Source organism: Microcaecilia unicolor, chromosome 5, assembly GCF_901765095.1.
Source record: "Microcaecilia unicolor chromosome 5, aMicUni1.1, whole genome shotgun sequence".
Classification (NCBI taxonomy): Eukaryota; Metazoa; Chordata; class Amphibia; order Gymnophiona; family Siphonopidae; genus Microcaecilia; species Microcaecilia unicolor.
This window is the reverse complement of record NC_044035.1, coordinates 155,737,950-155,756,547: the sequence shown is the minus strand read 5'-3', so window position 1 is coordinate 155,756,547 and position 18,598 is coordinate 155,737,950. Positions and strand designations below refer to the sequence as shown.

Genomic DNA, 18,598 nt, shown 5'->3' with positions numbered 1-18,598 from the left:
CTTCTTCTTGGGGGGGAGGGGGGGGAGCTCCTTTTATATTGGAAGTAGAGGCAAAACCATATGGAATCTTACACTGGAGTTTCTTTGATGTATGTTTTGCCCCTTAATATTTTTTTAATTAGATATTACGGGTTAAGAATAACATGACTGACCAGTAGTGAGATTTTATCTGGGGCAATCTTTCTTACAGATGCTTTTACAGGGCCTTGTTCACGCTAATTTTGTTCCCATTTCTTGTTCAGGCATCATGTGAATCTGCACCACAGGTTAAGTTTAAAATTAGTTGGTTAAACTGTAGATCTCTGAAAAGTAAAACATCATTTATCTTTGATTTAATTAAATATCATGACATTAAGATACTGGGTTTAACTGAAAACTGACTCAGACACGGGGAAGAATCTTATTTGATAGAAAAAAAAAAAAGGAATACTCCATGGGGATATGTCGCATGCAGCAAAATAGGGGGGAGGGTTAGCATTTTTATTTGATGAGAATTTTTCTATAACTGAAATATCCTCAATGTCATCTATATATATATAAAACTCACCCTCAACGTTCTATTGGCTTCTGACGTCACTGAAGCCAAGGTTCGTATGTTCGAAGCTCTGAAGCCTCGAAAAACACAGTCTCTAGGCCCCGCCCTCGCGTCAAACGTTATGACGTTGAGGGCATAGGCGGAGCAATTCACCGCCCTCGCGTCAAATGTTATGACGTTGAGGACGGAGGCGGAGCAATTACCAACATCGAAGACGGGTGGGGGGGGGGGGCGGGGGGCCACAGGAAAGCCTTGCTAGCGCCCGTTTCATTGGCTCCAGAAACGGGCCTTTTTTTACTAGTTGCCATATAAAGAAGTTCTTATAGGGAGATTAAACACTACTACACCTCTTTATTTAGCTCTTTTTTAATATTCACCTGGTCTATCTGCAGGTATTGGGAAGATGCATATCAAACAATTACACAAATGGTTATACAGAATCCTGACATCAGGATCTTAGGAGATTTTAATATTCACTGTAAATTATTTGATAATACACATACAACCTACTTTAGAAGTTTTACCTCAGATCAGAGGTTGAAACAATGAATTGAATTGGTTCTTCAACACATATTGCAGGACATACTTTGATCTTATGTCAGATCCATCAAAACCTTTTTCCCATTCCAATTTGTCTTGTTTGTTTTTTTTATGGACAGATCACAAATTAGTATCTTTTACAGTTACTATTCAAAAGGAAGTAATATTTCAATTGGCTGAGGAAGTAAGGTATGTTAGGAAAGTAAATAGGATTACTTCAGAGGAATTATCGCGTCTATTTGTGGATTAATTCAGAGGAATTATCACGTCTATTTGTGCTTCCCTTTAGATTTCTTAGGCATGTCTTTAGAAGAGCAAGCTAAAATTATGGTCTCAAACACTGTTAAGAGAAATGGATAAAATTGCATCTGCAATTTTAATAAGGCAGCAAAATAAAAATAAAAAACATAAGGGGTGGTATCATGATGGTCTATGTCTTTTAAAAAGATAGTTACGCCATACCAAGCATCTTTGGTGCAAACATCGTACTCAAGTCCATCTAGGAGTACTGAGATCTCACAACAAATACACAAAAGCACACAAACAGTAGGAAATAGACCATATGATCCAGGAACAGATGAGGAGACTTCAAAAGCTTGAAGGGAGTCTATTGTTTGGAGACTCAATCGGCCACAGGCCTGCTTCAGGAGTCTTTACAGAAATACTTTCATTTGAAAATATCCAATGGTAAGACATCTCTCTCATAAGCAGTCTAAACAACACGTTTGTCTTGAAAAAGACCTTTGTTTATGAAAAGCTCTGCTGAGTCTTGCACTTTCCCCTGGGAAAGGTGTTTGTTTGGAGAACTGCCACATTGGGGAGACTTTGCCAGGGGGTTTTTTTGAAGCAGGGGTGAGGAGTGTTATAGGTAATTGGACTCCAGTGGGGAGGTCATAGAGACATCAGATAGGATTTGGGCTTTTTCGGATGTGGTGGGCGTTATATGTGACGTGACCAAAAGAGGGCTCCAGGGGTTAAGGTGGGAGTTAGTTTCTGTAGGTATGATTGAGAAGGGAGGTTTGCTATATGGATGGGGCAGTTAGGTCAGAGGGGATACGCATGCTGTAGTGGGTAGTTTGACTACAGGATCCTTCATGCGTAGGATTTTCGGGCAGTTAGTGCTTTGTCTGGGTGCTGGGTGCCTGAGCCTCCATTTTCTTTTAGTGAGATATACTGGAGATCTAGCATCCATTGTTTTAGTTAGGAATGACCTCTTTGAATATTGGTTCCTGGAATGCAGTGGGTATTAATTCCCCAATTAAACGATCCAAAATTTTACAGGCGTTAAAAATAACAAAAGCTGCATATAGCCTGTTTCAAGGAAACCCATCTCTCTGAGTTAGAGCACCTTAAATTATGTAGGATGTGGGTGAGGAAGGTCCTTGTGCTGTGGGTACTGGGGTGGCTGTTTAGCAAGTATCTCCCTTATACAGTGCAATATGTGGAAAAGGATAGCGTAGGTCAACCTGCTTGTACATTTGCATATTCAGGGTGCTGAGTTAGTGTTAATTAATGTACATGCACTGAACGTTTTTGATGCTATCTTATTTCAGAAACTTGTTGAAGTCTGCAGCTCCTGTTCAGAAACTGGTTAAAGACTCCCAGCTGGTAGTTTTGGGAGACTAATGCTGTTATGGATCCTCAGATGGACCACGCCGAGTTCCCCCCCCTGAGGAACTCTAGGTCTGCTCATTGATTGCAGCGCTGTTGCAGGGTATCAAACCTTGTGGATGCTTTTTAGGTATTTCATCCAGTAGATAAGGTTTCACTCATGTGGCTAGAGCTCTCCCCACTATGTCACGTATTGATTATGTGTTTGTACCATCAAGATAGTTCGACTGAGTGTCTTGGTGCGATATAGAGTTCCCCACCATTTCAGACCTGTGACAAGTGCAGAGTGGCAATGTTTACAAGTGGGAGGAGTGGGGTTCCCAGCTGGCACTTTCCTCCAAGTGGGAACATTATGTTGAGGACAATGCTGGGCACATGAGTGATGCAGTGGTTTGGGAAACTGCTAAAATGGTCTTGTGGGGGGAAACAATAGCCTATGTAACTCCTAAACAGAAACAGTTTGCTGGGATGGGGTTGCCTCTGGCTTTCTGTTGAATTTGGAAAAGTCGGAGGCAATGACTTTGGGTTGGCATGATTACTCAGACTGGTCAGGGACATTTCCTCTTAAGAAAGTGGATCATCAGCTGAAGTACTTGGGGGGGGGGGGGGGGGGGGGATCTACTTGTGTGACACTTATAAGGCAAATGTTACCCTCCGATGCACAAATCAATGGAAGTTCCCACTTTATGGACTACATTATCTTTGAGCCTGCAAGGGTGTATCACATTATAAAAGATTATGTCTTACAGACTTTTCCCATGTTTTTGACTAACAGGGACATTTCTGACTGTACTGCATTAATTTCTTTGGAATAACAAGAAACCACTGACCACTCTGTCAACTGTCTAGACCTCTGGGCCATGGTGGTCTGGCCTGCCCAGACCTTCACAAGTACAATGTGGCCCATTTGATGGGTCACCTAGTAGGCTGGATTAAAGATACACACTTTTTATGCCTTGTGCTTTGTGGCTTCAGTATATTTGTTGCATTATTTACATACCCAGAGACCTCATCAACTCCCTTCTTGACACCATCTAATATGCAAATCTATGCGACAAGCTTGGAACTGGATTTGCAAGCAAGCTCAGTTGTCACCATGCTCAACTGTGTTATTGCCTTTGGGAGGTAATTGTGACTTGGATTCCTCTAAATCTTACTTGCACAGATAGTGGTCTACAGGCTTACGGTTTGTGAAGGACCTGGTTACCCTAGAGGGACATATTAAATCCTTTGCAGATTTACACGAGGAAGGTCTTTTACCACTGATTGGTATCTTCATATATAGGTCTCTCATTACGTAGATACTTTGCCTCCTTTGACTGAGGATGCAGCAGACTTGATGATGGAAGTGTTTGCTCTTTCTAGAGAGACCAGGGCCAATCTTTCTTTTTATCAAGTCAGCTTACATACTGTAGATGCCCCCCCCCCCCACCCCGCGGGACTTTGAATTGCTCGTCACTGACTGAAATAGAGAGCTTACGGTCACAGTGCTTGTCACTGGGGACATGTTGCGTATCCTGATGAAAAACATCAAGAAAGTGACTTATTCATCTCTTCTTCTGGAACAGCATTATACATTTCTGATGCATATGTTTATTTAGCTGCAGCGAGCCTATCGTATACAGATATCAGACTTGGCTGTTTTCCCCTGGTGTGGGGTAAGTCCTGCTCATTTGACTATATGTTTTGGTCCTGCACACGGATCTAGCTGTTTTGGAGAGTTGCTTCTTACTTGTCAGCTGCTTTGGGTAAACATTTTATGGCAAGCTGTGTTAATTTTTTCTAATTTTATCCATATGACTACTAACAGACATGCCAATGCTCTTTTACGTAAATGCTTTCTCCTGGTGTGAAAGTGTATTCTTCAGAAATGGAGGCAGCCACTGCCGCCTTCCCTGATGGAATGGCGTAATAAGCTTTTCCAGTTGATGCAATGGGTATGCTTGGATGACAAGAAGGGGTCCCTGAGGGTCTGGAGGACATTTTAACAAGTATGGTCTCCGATTTGGGATAGACTTCCTCAAAGAGTGCATAGTTTTTTTTGCTAAATTTATGAACTATAGCACTGGGAGGGTTGGGGGAGTGGAGGGGTGGTGTGTGGAGTTATTTTTAAGTCTTTCCAGGGATCACCGTGAAGGGACAACGTGGCGTGTCTATGGGTTTTTGTTTGAGTGCCTGGGTGGGTGGGTGGGCGTTTTGGGATTAGTCCTGTTCTTATATCACTTAGTTTCTTGTAAGCACTGTTACTTGCTTTGTATTTTGTGTTTTTTCAAAAAGCATTTCATAACATTTTTTTTTTAAATAGAACTTATGCAGTGTCGATTGGCAATACTATTTCTAAGGACTATCATCTAACATATGGAGTGCCACAGTGTTCTGCCGTTTCATCGGCTCTTTTTCACATTTTAATTGCACCTTTAATAACGATTATTCAAGAATATGGAGTTAAGGTCTACAGTTATGCAGATGACATACTAATAATGCATTAGGGGAGTAGAAATCCAAGGGGGCACTATGTTCTAGAAGATGAGAGGTTGATATGCACAGACAAGGAGAGGGTGATGGTATCTGAGGATCTTAAAGTAACTAAACAGTGTGACAAGGCGATGGCTGTAGCCAGAAAGACGCTAGGTTGCATCAAGAGAGGTGTAACCAGCAGAAGAAAGGTGTTGATGCCCCTTACATGTCATTGGTGAGGCTCCACCTGGAGTACTGTGTTCAGTTTTGGAGACTATATCTTGCTAAAGATGTAAAAAGACAAGAAGTGGTCCAGAGGAGGGTGACAACAATGGTACAGGGTTTGCGCCAAGAGAGTATGAGAGGAGACTAGAAGATCTGAATATGTATACTCAAGAGGAAAGGAGGGACAGGGGAGATATGATACAGACGTTTAAATACTTGAAAGGTATTAATATAGAAACAAATCTTTTCCAGAGATGGAGAAATGTTAAAACTAGAGGACATGAATTGGAGGTTGCAGGGCGGTAGACTTAGAAGTCAAGCAATTCTTTTTCACAGAGAGGGTGGTCAAAGCCTGGAATGCCCTCCCGAGGGAGGTGGTAAGAGACAAAAACAGTGATAGAATTCAAAATGTTGTGGGATGAACAGATGATCTCTAATTAGAAAATGGATGGTATTAAAAAAACCTAAACTTAAATGGCTGCACACATGTGGATGTGTCAAATGACGCTTAAATGGCAACTCCAGCTGTGATGAACTAGGGTCAGTGCTGAGCAGACTTGTATGGTCTGTGTCCAACAAATAACAAGACAGATAGGTTGGAGTGGGCTTCGACAGCAACTCCTGTAGTTGGAATGTACTGTAAGGACAGAGCCGGGCAGACTTCTATGGTCTATGTCCAAGAAAGGCCAAAAAAAACCCGACCATGATCAAGTATTTTATATCACATTCATTGTTGATTTAATCATGAACTGATAATGAGTGTGACAATTGGGCAGACTGGATGGACTGTTCAGTCCTTTATCTGCCGTCATTTATTTCACTACTATGTAATAGCTAAAACAGATCCTTTAAATTTGGACTTAACAGTAATACAAAATTGTTATCTGCAATTGCCTTATGGTTGGAAGAACATTGTCTTGTTTTGAATATAGATTAAAAAAACTGTGTAAAGCCAGTAACCCACAACGCATGCGCCGGCGATTTTTGCTGGGGAATGGATGCCTGTGGACGGTTGAGTTCCTGCCCATCTTGTAACTATGAGTGGTGAATATCTACAAATTGTGAGTAGAATAAAATTGGTAAATTTATGATACCGACAAGCACTATTATTGTATGAATTCATTTAGGAACCCGACTCCTGATGACGCTTTAATAGTGAAACGCAGACTGTGTAGAATTCAGGGTGATTTATCAGTGGCGATAGATTGATCACCCACCAAGTTTGAGAACTTGTTGAACATTTTTATGCTATTCTATCAAGAAGCCTTTCAGTAAGAGAACTTTTGGGGTGTGAACAACCTGCATTTCAACAAATAACACATGGAGTGATGACTTGTGAGCACAAAGACTTTCATAGATGAATTTATCAGTTGGTGCAGAACTTGACTTAAGTGTTAATGCACGGATTGTGAACTATAAGCGATAACGTTACAACTAATGGGCTTGGGAGGGTAGCTAGTGATCAGATGTATTAGCTAGTGGTCTCACGGTGTGAAATTGTATGAATGAGGGTGAATGAGTACATACGTAGGATAGTTGACATTTTGAGGAAATATGTATGGTATATTTTGTATAATGAATAAATAGCATTGAGTATAACTGTTTGAGATTTGCATATTAACAATATTGAGTACAGTTATCTTGTATAACCCAATATTGAATATTATATTATTTAATGAAGATCTCAATATCACCATATTAGACAAGATTACAGATCCAGAGGGCAGATGGCTTTTACTCAAAATTGAATCACAACTTTTAAAATTCTTGTTAGTTAATATCTACACACTCAATGAGGATTCACTAGATTTTTTCCTAAATCTATCTCAGGTTCTGTCTGAGCATGACCCAATCCAGGAGATTTTAATTTACCCTTGGATATATGGCTTAATAGACATGCCGATGAAGATGAAACAAAAAAGTGAGGAGAATGGATGAGGATACCAACTGTTTTATATTTATTCACTTAAAAAATTATGTGTACATAACAGCGACCCGACACGGCCGTGTTTCGGCACAATGGCCTGCTTCAGGGGTCTTTATAACCTTGAATGATGTAGTTTAGAGTATATTCTCCAAGGAAATTGACAGGAAACAAATTTCTCTGGTCTCCTCTCTTCAAAATAATATATATGAGATGTATATATTTTGAAAAACGAGCATCTAAATACTCCTCTCCTAAGAGTTATCTGCAATTTGCTCGTTTTTCAAAATATATACATCTCATATATATTATTTTGAAGAGAGGAGACCAGAGAAATTTGTTTCCTGTCAATTTCCTTGGAGAATATACTCTAAACTACATCATTCAAGGTTATAAAGACCCCTGAAGCAGGCCATTGTGCCGAAACACGGCCGTGTCGGGTCGCTGTTATGTACACATAATTTTTTAAGTGAATAAATATAAAACAGTTGGTATCCTCATCCATTCTCCTCACTTTTTTGTTTCATCTTCACGGTTTCGTGAGGATTTTTTACCTCCCCTTTTGTCTTCACTTAATAGACATGCCACCTCTAAAACTACCAACTCAAAGGCAAGTATTACATTAAAGTCACTTATGTCCCACTTTAATCTTGTAGACCCCTGGAGAAATGTAATATACCTTCTACCCCCCCCCCCCTCTTTCTAGTTTTTCTAGAATAGATTTTTTCTTAATCTCCTCCTCTGATTTACCTAATGTACTAAAGGCATACATAGATGTAATTATTATTACAGATCACGCTCCAATTGTCTTAAAAACCGCAAGCCCATTTTATAATGCTGTAAAATCTCCCCTTTGGAGAACCAATCTTCACTCATTAAATGATGAACCTATTAAATCTAGAATTAATAACTTTATAACAGAATTTTTCAATTTAATGCTTTACTGGAAACTGATCCAACTTTGGTGTGAAGCTTTCAAAGCCTCATTAAGAGGTGAGCTAATATCAATATCAGCTTTCCGTTACAAACAATAGAATAAGCAACTCTCTATACTGGAAACTAAAATCAAAGAAGCTGAACAATTATATATTCAATCAAACAATAATTCCCACTTTATTTTTGCTTCCAAAACAAGTTACTTTCTAGGGAAAAACAAGAATGGCAAAATCCTTGCAAACTATTTAAAACATAAAAAACTAAAATCCATATCCCTACAATAATGGCTCGCAACAATATACCAGCTACTTGCCCTAAAATTATGAATATATTTCACAAATTTTATGCAGATCTATATAAATCAGAAGTTTTAGACCCTTCTACTTTAATTGATCAGTTCTTGAATCCATCGCAAAGATCTCAAATAACTGACTCAGATAATGAATCGCTGATAAAACCAATAGATGACATTTATAAAGCCCTAAAAGAGAGACCCTCAGGCAAAACTCCTGGCCCAGATGGTCTCCCAGCTGAATTTTACAAAATTTTCAAAAACACTTGTACCTCATTTAAAAACTTATTATAATTCACTGAATTTACAAAATGTCCACAGAACCATTTGCAAATGCAGACATTAGTTATCCCTAAACCTAATAAAGACCCTCAAACAGTACAAAGTTACCAGCCCATTTCATTGCTAAATTTAGATTACAAAATATACACCAAAGTATTAGCGAACAGATTAAAAAAGAATTTGTAAAATTAAATGTCACAATCAGGTCGGCTTTATGCCAGGGTGATTTCTTTCACTTACTAGATTTTGCAAAATACCACTCTGACCCTGTCATAGCACTCACTTTAGATGTGGAGAAGGCTTTTGACAGAGTTGAATGGACTTATCTTTTTCGTATAATGCATTAGTTTGGTTTCCATCCTTCATTTGTTGATAAAGTTAAAATTCTGTATGCAAATCCTTCAGCTCAAGTTCTAACAAATAATCATTTATCAAACTCTTTTTCTTTAAAAAGAAGTACATGCCAAGGTTGCCCTCTATTACCATACCTCTTTAATATAGCCTTAGAATCCCTTATAATAGCAATAAAGTCTCATCTGCAAATTTGCTGGAATAAAACACAACCATTTTGAATACAAAATATCTGCATACGAAGATGATATATTACTATATATGTCAAAACTAGACACCACTCTCCCAGCATTGTTCTCCTTAATTCAGTCCTTTTCACAATCTTCCAGATACAAGCTTAATCAAACTAAAACTGAAGTCCTACCCCTTACTGTGCATGACCATCCAGATTTGATTCAACCATTTGGATAGCTCTGGACCCCCACCAAGATGAAATATTTAGGTATCGACTTATATTCAGATATTTCTGACACAACCAGGAAAAGTAGGGAACATATTCTCACTTTCCTAAAAGCTTTACTCTCAACTTGGTATCCACTACATTTATCTTGGTGGGGTAGAACTGAGACAATTAAAATGATGATCTCTCCTAAGATTAATTATATACTAAGCATGAATCCTATGCTATTTAATGATCCCTTCTATAAAAAAAATTGATAAGATGCTAACAGTATCTTTATGGAAAGATAAACCTGTCAGAATTTCATTAGCTAAACTTAAAACGCCTAAGAGCAGATTTGGAATATTATTTCCAGATTTCCTTCTTTATCATAAGGCATTTATTATGCAACAAGGCTGTCTTTGGTTTTCTTCTGCTGAATATCTTCCCTCCTGGCTTCAACTGGAGAGAACTCTTGCCAACCCTTTTCCGCTAAACATACTACCTTATGTGTCTCTACCAGTATCGAAGCAAATCAACTCATTAATCATCAATATTTTAAAAATGTATGCTTGAACCGGACAATATTACGACCAATCCCTTGCAAAATTCAATTTCTACTTCATTATGGCATAATCCATGCATCAAGATAGACAACATATCAATATACTGGAAACAATGGCATCATAGAGGGATATTAACTGTAGCAGACGTATGTGACACCTCATCCAAATCACTTCTTCCATTTATCTACAGAAATCCTTCTCCTTACCAGCTTCACAATTTTATAGATGGCTGCAACTGAAAACCTGTATTCAGAAGTGCAGGCTATTATCAAATATACCACCTTCCACGCCAAGCATTAAAACTCAAATAGTAACCATATTAGTAAATAGCCATATAGCATCATCTCTATATAAACTTTTGCTTGATAATAAACACAGTGTTTAAATTCAAAACCTATGGGAACTGGATACAAATTTCAAATTAGATAAATCATTCCCTATGGTACACAATTCTGAAACCAATTTCTGCTGCTTGTTTCTTACAATCAATGCTTTTAATTTACCATAGAGCTATATGGACTCCAAGAAAACTTCACTTAGCTAAATTAATCTCACACAACACTTGTTGGAACTGTTCTTCTCATGCTGGCATTTTCACACACATGTTGTCTGAATGTAAACTATTTAATATTTTTTGGTCAATCATGGCAAAAATGTTTAACCTTAAAATCTCCATCTTGCTCTCAATAGTAACCTTTAAGTCTCAATCTATACCTCACTTATTATTGGACAAATACAAAAAAACTTTTTGATATACTAATTACTATATCCCAGAAACTAATACTCACCAATTGGAAATCTTTTTCTAATCTAAATATCCAACGCTGGTGGCAAAATGTGCTGTTTTACTATAAACTTGAGCTAACCTCAGCAGAATTACTGGGTACGACTGTAAAGAAACACCTTGTCTGGTCACCACTAGAAGGTTATCTACAATCCAAACGACATATGTGAAATCCGTTTCTTCAGGTAGGAATCGGATGATAACCACTCCTGATGACCTCTACTGCTGCTTGATGTCAACTGCAACAGAGATACTCTCGATGCCCAACACATCCTCAGCATCCAATGCAACTCCGGGCCACACTGAAACCAATGTTTCCAACCCCAACATTGATGGATCGGTCTTTATCTGTACCGAAAAGCATTTCTCTCTGCTTTTTTCTACACAAATCACTCTCTTTCACATCCGGAACACAGAATACAATGAGGGAGATCATGGACAGGTTCCAGGCACTGCAGTAACCAACTATGAGCATCTGTAACAGATGTGGTCCTATTGCACCGAGAGCACGTTTTAAACCAATGGAGGTCTTCTTGGACATGTTCGGAAAAATAGTCACAGCAAAATCAAACAACTCGATGATGAAAAATCCCTGGATGGGACAAGAGGCCTAAAACAGCCTAAATTGAGCCGGAGGAAAAAAAAAAAGATAAGAAAAACTTTAAAATGGCCACATAAATCTAACTAGACAGGACTTACACATAAATACTTCTGATGAAAGTAAACACTGAATGACTGAGATGCAAAATACATACAACCACCTCCACGAAAATCTAAGGACAGGGACTCCCATGCAACAGTAGCAGGCTGAAATAGGCATACATACATAGTAAGTCTCTCTCAAAAGCTCTGGGTCAGGTACACGAGTGGTGCTGAATAAAGTTTACTCATAACTTACATCTACCCTGTGAAGATTTCTTGGTGCACCCCTACTATTTGGATTTTTTTTCTTGGATTACAGTAGGAACTTTCACCTTTTGGTTTGGTTTTTGCGTGGAACAATATCCAGACCATGTCCCACTTGCCAGATGCACATTTTGGAGTTTTAGACATATAAATCCCATCTTTGTAAAATCAGGGTTTAAACATTTATGTAGCAAACATCTAAATGCTTGTTAATGCACACCTAAAGCTCAAATGCTGCTTTGAAAATAAGCAGGCGAATATGTCAGGGGCATTCCGAGGCTGTGACAACAAAGAAACATAAATATGGTTTTAGTTTATTCATACTTTCTAGACCGCTAAAGCTGCCTTGACAGAAAGAAGCAGTATACAGACTAATACTTCATGGAAAACACAAAAGGAACGCCAATAATTGATAGGAAAGATAAATACTCTCACACAGTAAAAAGGTATAGGTAGGGTTTAAAATCATCAAATAATAAAATTCCACAACTAATCGGAGACTTCAAAAGCCTGTCTAAACAGCTATGCTTTCAGCTTGGCTTTAAAAATCTTAAGGGAGGATTCAGCACAAAGAGGACGAGGAAGATTATTCCAGGTATGAGGGGTTAGGAAGAAGGTGGCACAGCATCTATTTTGGTGTTTTAGTTCACCACACTTTACAGCACTATAGGCTCCTGGAAAGAAATCTGAGACCTATTTTTATTGCTATTGGATATGAAAATGTTTTTTTTTTGTGCATACATATGAATGAGGACATTTGCACATAAAGCATTCATATAACCATAACCATATGAAAATATGTTTTATGTGCATACATATGAATGCATAAGAGAGATTCCAAATAGCTTCATTATGTATGCTCTTTTATGTTATTTGCAGGCTTTTCCTAGAATAATACAACAGTTTGCATTTTAATTTTTATAATTATCTTTTGTTTGTGATATTTTCCTTCTTGTTTTTGTATATCTGGGTAGCTATCACTCTGTCTATAGCAGAGCTATAAAACCATCAGTAAAATTCTTTGAACAGTTTGAGTTAAACCAGAATGTTAATTTAAACATTTACCTCTATACTAAAATAACCTCGGTCTACATAGTCACCAAGGAAGAGGTATCTTGTGTTTGCAGGTGTACCACCCACTTCAAATAACTTCATGAGATCGAAGAACTGGCCATGGATGTCTCCACACACTGCAATGAGAAGGGCAAGACTTAGATGCACAAACATGATACAACTCACAAAGGCCTATTTACTAACTGACACTAGGGTCCTGCATCAAATTTGCATTAACAAGACAACTAGGCATGAACTTAGGTGATATTTTAAAATACATGTAGGCACCTATGTGTCTTGATAAAAGACTAGCATAAGCATCAGAAATCACATCTCATGAGTGGGTATAAAGGATTATTTAAGTACATATGTAAATTAGTATATTTTATACCCTACATGTGTACTTGCAAATTCTGCCCATGATCTGCTCAAACTCCGCCCCTCTATAAGTCTACCGGCAAAGTATGCACCATCATGTGTCCATGAACATACTTCTGCACCAGTTGGATTTTATAACAGACTATATACTTGTATATGTGGCCACAAATAAGTGAAAATGATTTTATAAAATTACCCCCATCAACTGCAAAACTCCATGCATGAACTGATGGGGGAATACCCAGCAATCTAGATAAAACAGTTATGCAGTTTTATATGGGGGAACAGATGTACTTAAGAATTGCCATACAGAGTAAAACCAAAAGGTCCATCAAGTACAGTATCCTAACAGTGGCCAATCCTAGAAAAGTGGGATCCTAGAAAAATAGCAAGATTCCATGCTGGTTACCCCTAATAATAAACAGTGATTTTCCCCATGTCTACTTACAAAGTTACATAGAAAAATATGTAACTTTGTATGTTTATGTGCTTTGAAACTGAGCCTCATAGCTACTAACGAGGAATGTAGTAAACCACACATCTGGAGGCGTAGACTGTTCCACATTATCTGCCATGCACCAAAATAAAAACCTAACCCATTTCAAGCCCCTAACAGAATTTCCCCATTTGGGGCTAGATTCTATATACAGTGGTGGAAATAAGTATTTGATCCCTTGCTGATTTTGTAAGTTTGCCCACTGACAAAGACATGAGCAGCCCATAATTGAAGGGTAGGTTATTGGTAACAGTGAGAGATAGCACATCACAAATTAAATCCGGAAAATCACATTGTGGAAAGTATATGAATTTATTTGCATTCTGCAGAGGGAAATAAGTATTTAATCCCTCTGGCAAACAAGACCTAATACTTGGTGGCAAAACCCTTGTTGGCAAGCACAGCGGTCAGACGTCTTCTGTAGTTGATGATGAGGTTTGCACACATGTCAGGAGGAATTTTGGTCCACTCCTCTTTGCAGATCATCTCTAAATCATTAAGAGTTCTGGGCTGTCGCTTGGCAACTCGCAGCTTCAGCTCCCTCCATAAGTTTTCAATGGGATTAAGGTCTGGTGACTGGCTAGGCCACTCCATGATCCTAATGTGCTTCTTCCTGAGCCACTCCTTTGTTGCCTTGGCTGTATGTTTTGGGTCATTGTCGTGCTGGAAGACCCAGCCACGACCCATTTTTAAGGCCCTGGCGGAGGGAAGGAGGTTGTCACTCAGAATTGTACGGTACATGGCCCCATCCATTCTCCCATTGATGCGGTGAAGTAGTCCTGTGCCCTTAGCAGAGAAACACCCCCAAAACATAACATTTCCACCTCCATGCTTGACAGTGGGGACGGTGTTCTTTGGGTCATAGGCAGCATTTCTCTTCCTCCAAACACGGCGAGTTGAGTTCATGCCAAAGAGCTCAATTTTTGTCTCATCTGACCACAGCACCTTCTCCCAATCACTCTCGGCATCATCCAGGTGTTCACTGGCAAACTTCAGACGGGCCGTCACATGTGCCTTCCGGAGCAGGGGGACCTTGCGGGCACTGCAGGATTGCAATCCGTTATGTCGTAATGTGTTACCAATGGTTTTCGTGGTGACAGTGGTCCCAGCTGCCTTGAGATCATTGACAAGTTCCCCCCTTGTAGTTGTAGGCTGATTTCTAACCTTCCTCATGATCAAGGATACCCCACGAGGTGAGATTTTGCGTGGAGCCCCAGATCTTTGTCGATTGACAGTCATTTTGTACTTCTTCCATTTTCTTACTATGGCACCAACAGTTGTCTCCTTCTCGCCCAGCGTCTTACTGATGGTTTTGTAGCCCATTCCAGCCTTGTGCAGGTGTATGATCTTGTCCCTGACATCCTTAGACAGCTCCTTGCTCTTGGCCATTTTGTAGAGGTTAGAGTCTGACTGATTCACTGAGTCTGTGGACAGGTGTCTTTCATACAGGTGACCATTGCCGACAGCTGTCTGTCATGCAGGTAACGAGTTGATTTGGAGCATCTACCTGGTCTGTAGGGGCCAGATCTCTTACTGGTTGGTGGGGGATCAAATACTTATTTCCCTCTGCAGAATGCAAATAAATTCATATACTTTCCACAATGTGATTTTTCGGATTTAATTTGTGATGTGCTATCTCTCACTGTTACCAATAACCTACCCTTCAATTATGGGCTGCTCATGTCTTTGTCAGTGGGCAAACTTACAAAATCAGCAAGGGATCAAATACTTATTTCCACCACTGTATGGCACAAAAAAAATCAGCTATTCTATAAGCCACGCTTAAAGTTAGGCATGGATTATAAAGTAGCATTTACAACCGGGAAACATGCCTAACTTTAGGCTTGACCATTTGCACCAATTGAAATGTGCAAATGCACGTATCCCCGTTATTCTATAACATGTGTTAATTTTAGGGACACCCCCATTCTGCCCATTTCTGTGCCCCCTTTTCAAATTGTAGGGATCCTGTGCCTAAATTTACGCATGTAAAATTCAATTAACTTAGTACCAATAACCGCTTGTTAAAAAGCCAATTATTGGAGCTAATTAGCAAATTCAGCACACGCCCAAATTAGCGAACACAATTTTTGGCGAGTTGTACAGAATTAGGGGGTAGGTGTTTAATATGGCAATTAGCATGCACTAATAGTTAAGAAGCACCAACTTAACACATGCTAAACACCTAGAAGGTAATTCTGTAACGTGATGACTAATTTAAACCTATTCTATAAAGGAAAGTAGGCACCTACTTTCCTTTACACAATACTAGCTTAACTGGGTATATACACAAGTAGGCATTTAGGTGAGTACTTACACCAGCCACAGAGCTGGAATAAAATTCTGGATTCATGTGAATACCCACCTGCAAACCAGGCACTATCAAAGACATGTGCATAGTTAAACACCCTGCAGCTGGATATCCTGCATTTATACACATGTAAGCATACATATGCTGGTATTCTGGTCATTTACACACGCTCTTGCTGCATATATATTAGTGCTTTCTTTATAGAATTACCCTCCTTATGTAGTTTGGTAAATAGGTCCCTAAGAAATCAAATGTGGCTTTGAAAAGTCATCATCTAGTTCAACAGAATCCTCACTTACCTCAGTAACAAAGCCCATATCGGACCACAAACAGTACAGCCACCCCACAGATTACAATAATGCCAACAATCACAGTAGGCCTTTGAAATAAAGCAGTCCATCAAAATATGCTGTACAAGACAATGAGAGTTGAAGTGTCACCTGTGATTGGAGCTTCCACTTCTATGATTGTCTTCTCTCTCCGGAGGATTGCAGCTCCCTCCTCAATAATTCTAAGTGCAATTTCTTCTTCTACCCGGCCTTCCTTAATTAAGTGATTCTTCAAAATATCTACCCTGGGCTTCCCGTCTGAATCAAAGACCTCGTCAAACATCAATCGATGAGTTGGCGGGAAGGGGACATCTAAAATGGGCAAAAGACAAATGTATCAGCATCCTTTATAGGCTATTACAATTAAAAATTCTTTCTGAAGCAGGAATCGAAACTGTGTTTTCAGTGTGTTTTTAAATTACCCTGTAATACTACACAGAGGCCCTTTTACTAAACCGCAGTAAACTTGGAAGCACTTAGCACCTCTTACTTACGAGGCGGTAAGTGGTCCCATGCTAACTCAAAAGTGGTGATTAGCACACACTATTTGCGGCACTAATTGCAAAATGCTTTCCATGCCTATTCTCCATCCATGACACACAACCAACACAAAAAGCACTTGACACATGGTTTACTGCATGCTCAACTGCAAAAATACTGCATAGCCCCTTAACATGTGGTAACTGCTAGTGTACAAATGCGTTAAGGACTAAATTCTATAAATAGCACCTTAAAAAACTGGTTCTATAAAAAGCATTATTCTATAAATGGCACTCAAAGTTAAGTGCCATTTAAAGAATAGCGCTTAGCGCCAGGTACTATAACTACATTTAGGCATGACCATTTACACAAATGAAACCTTGGTGTAAATCCCCAAGCCTACATTAGGCACAGATCCCCTTTATTCTATAACAGTGCGTGCAAATTAAAGACACACCCCTGCTCCACTCATGACCCTCCCATGGTCGCACCCCCTTTTTGGACCCATATGTAATTTTTATGCACAGATCTCGGTGACTAAATTTACATGCATCATTTCTAATTGAAGCCAATTAGCACCGATAATTGATAGGGCCCAATTATCTGCGCTGATTGGCTTGTTATTCAATTAAATTGCATACATAAATTGGTCGTGTGCAATTTTAGCTACTTTTATACAATTCAGTTAATTGCCTAGTATGGTTTAGTAAAAGGGCCTCATAATATACATGCAGAAAATGATGCTACACTTCTCTCACGTTGACCCATAGCTTCTACCAATGCTCAGTGCCTTTACTCTGCTTCAGAGGATTATCATCATTTTACAGTGCTACCAGGCATATGCAGCAGTTTATAGAAAAGTATAAGAAACAACCCCTGCTCCTTGGAGACTACAGTATGTTAAGACAGACAACTGGAAATAAAGAAGAGGCTTTACATTAAGCGGCAAAGTGCGTGCCCTTGAGATAGGACCACTTAACTGCCCCCCCCCCCCCCACAACAATCTACTACAGTTAATTCAAAATACCGCTGTCAAATTACTCTACAATACCAAAATTATGACCATATTATCCATCTGTTGGTAAAGGAACATTAGCTCCCTGTCTCTTGTCAATATCTTTCCAAATACTCACCTTTGCTCATTTGATTTATTACACTGGATTGCTCTTTCCTTTTCAATATGTTTATATTGTACACACCAACCCGAACCATTCACTCCTCACATCAAAATCTTACGATTGTACCCTCCTGTCTTCAACTTTGTTTGGACTACACCAGAAATTCTTGTTTCAGCGTGATGGTCCCAACACTCTGGAACTGCTTACCTTTGAACATTAGCTTGGAGAAGTCACTTATAAAATTTCAAACTAATTTAAAACCCTACTTGTTTGGACAGCCCTTCCTAAGTTAATTTTTATTCTTTTGGGCTATGCGATCTCCAGCTTTGTCTTGTCCCATCTTATAACTGTCATGCCCTGCCTTTTGTGCTATATTTTTTATTATGTCTAATATTATTATATTTTGCAAACATTTATTATAACCTAGGCCTCCCTCTATTTCTATTTTCTCCTCCTCCTCACCCTTTTTCTTATATTTCCATTTGTAAACCACACTGACATATTTTTGATCTAGAAGTGTATCAAATAAAACTGGAGTGTGTGTGAATATGTAAATACAAATAAAAACCAGAATCAGGGAAAGGAGGAACATCAGGAAAGCCATTCTGAGAAGTGGTACCTGTATTTACTGCTCATATTTTCAAA

At 39.0% G+C, this 18,598-nt stretch overlaps 1 protein-coding gene across 1 annotated transcript in view; it reads right to left on the bottom strand.

Annotated features, from left to right (window-relative positions):
- Positions 1–18,598, bottom strand: part of LOC115470365 (serine/threonine-protein phosphatase 2B catalytic subunit beta isoform-like) — a 137,404-nt gene that overhangs the window by 107,471 nt on the left and 11,335 nt on the right. The window contains 2 exon segments of the mRNA XM_030203467.1: positions 12,854–12,978; positions 16,467–16,667. Coding sequence (XP_030059327.1) covers positions 12,854–12,978; positions 16,467–16,667 — 326 coding nt within the window.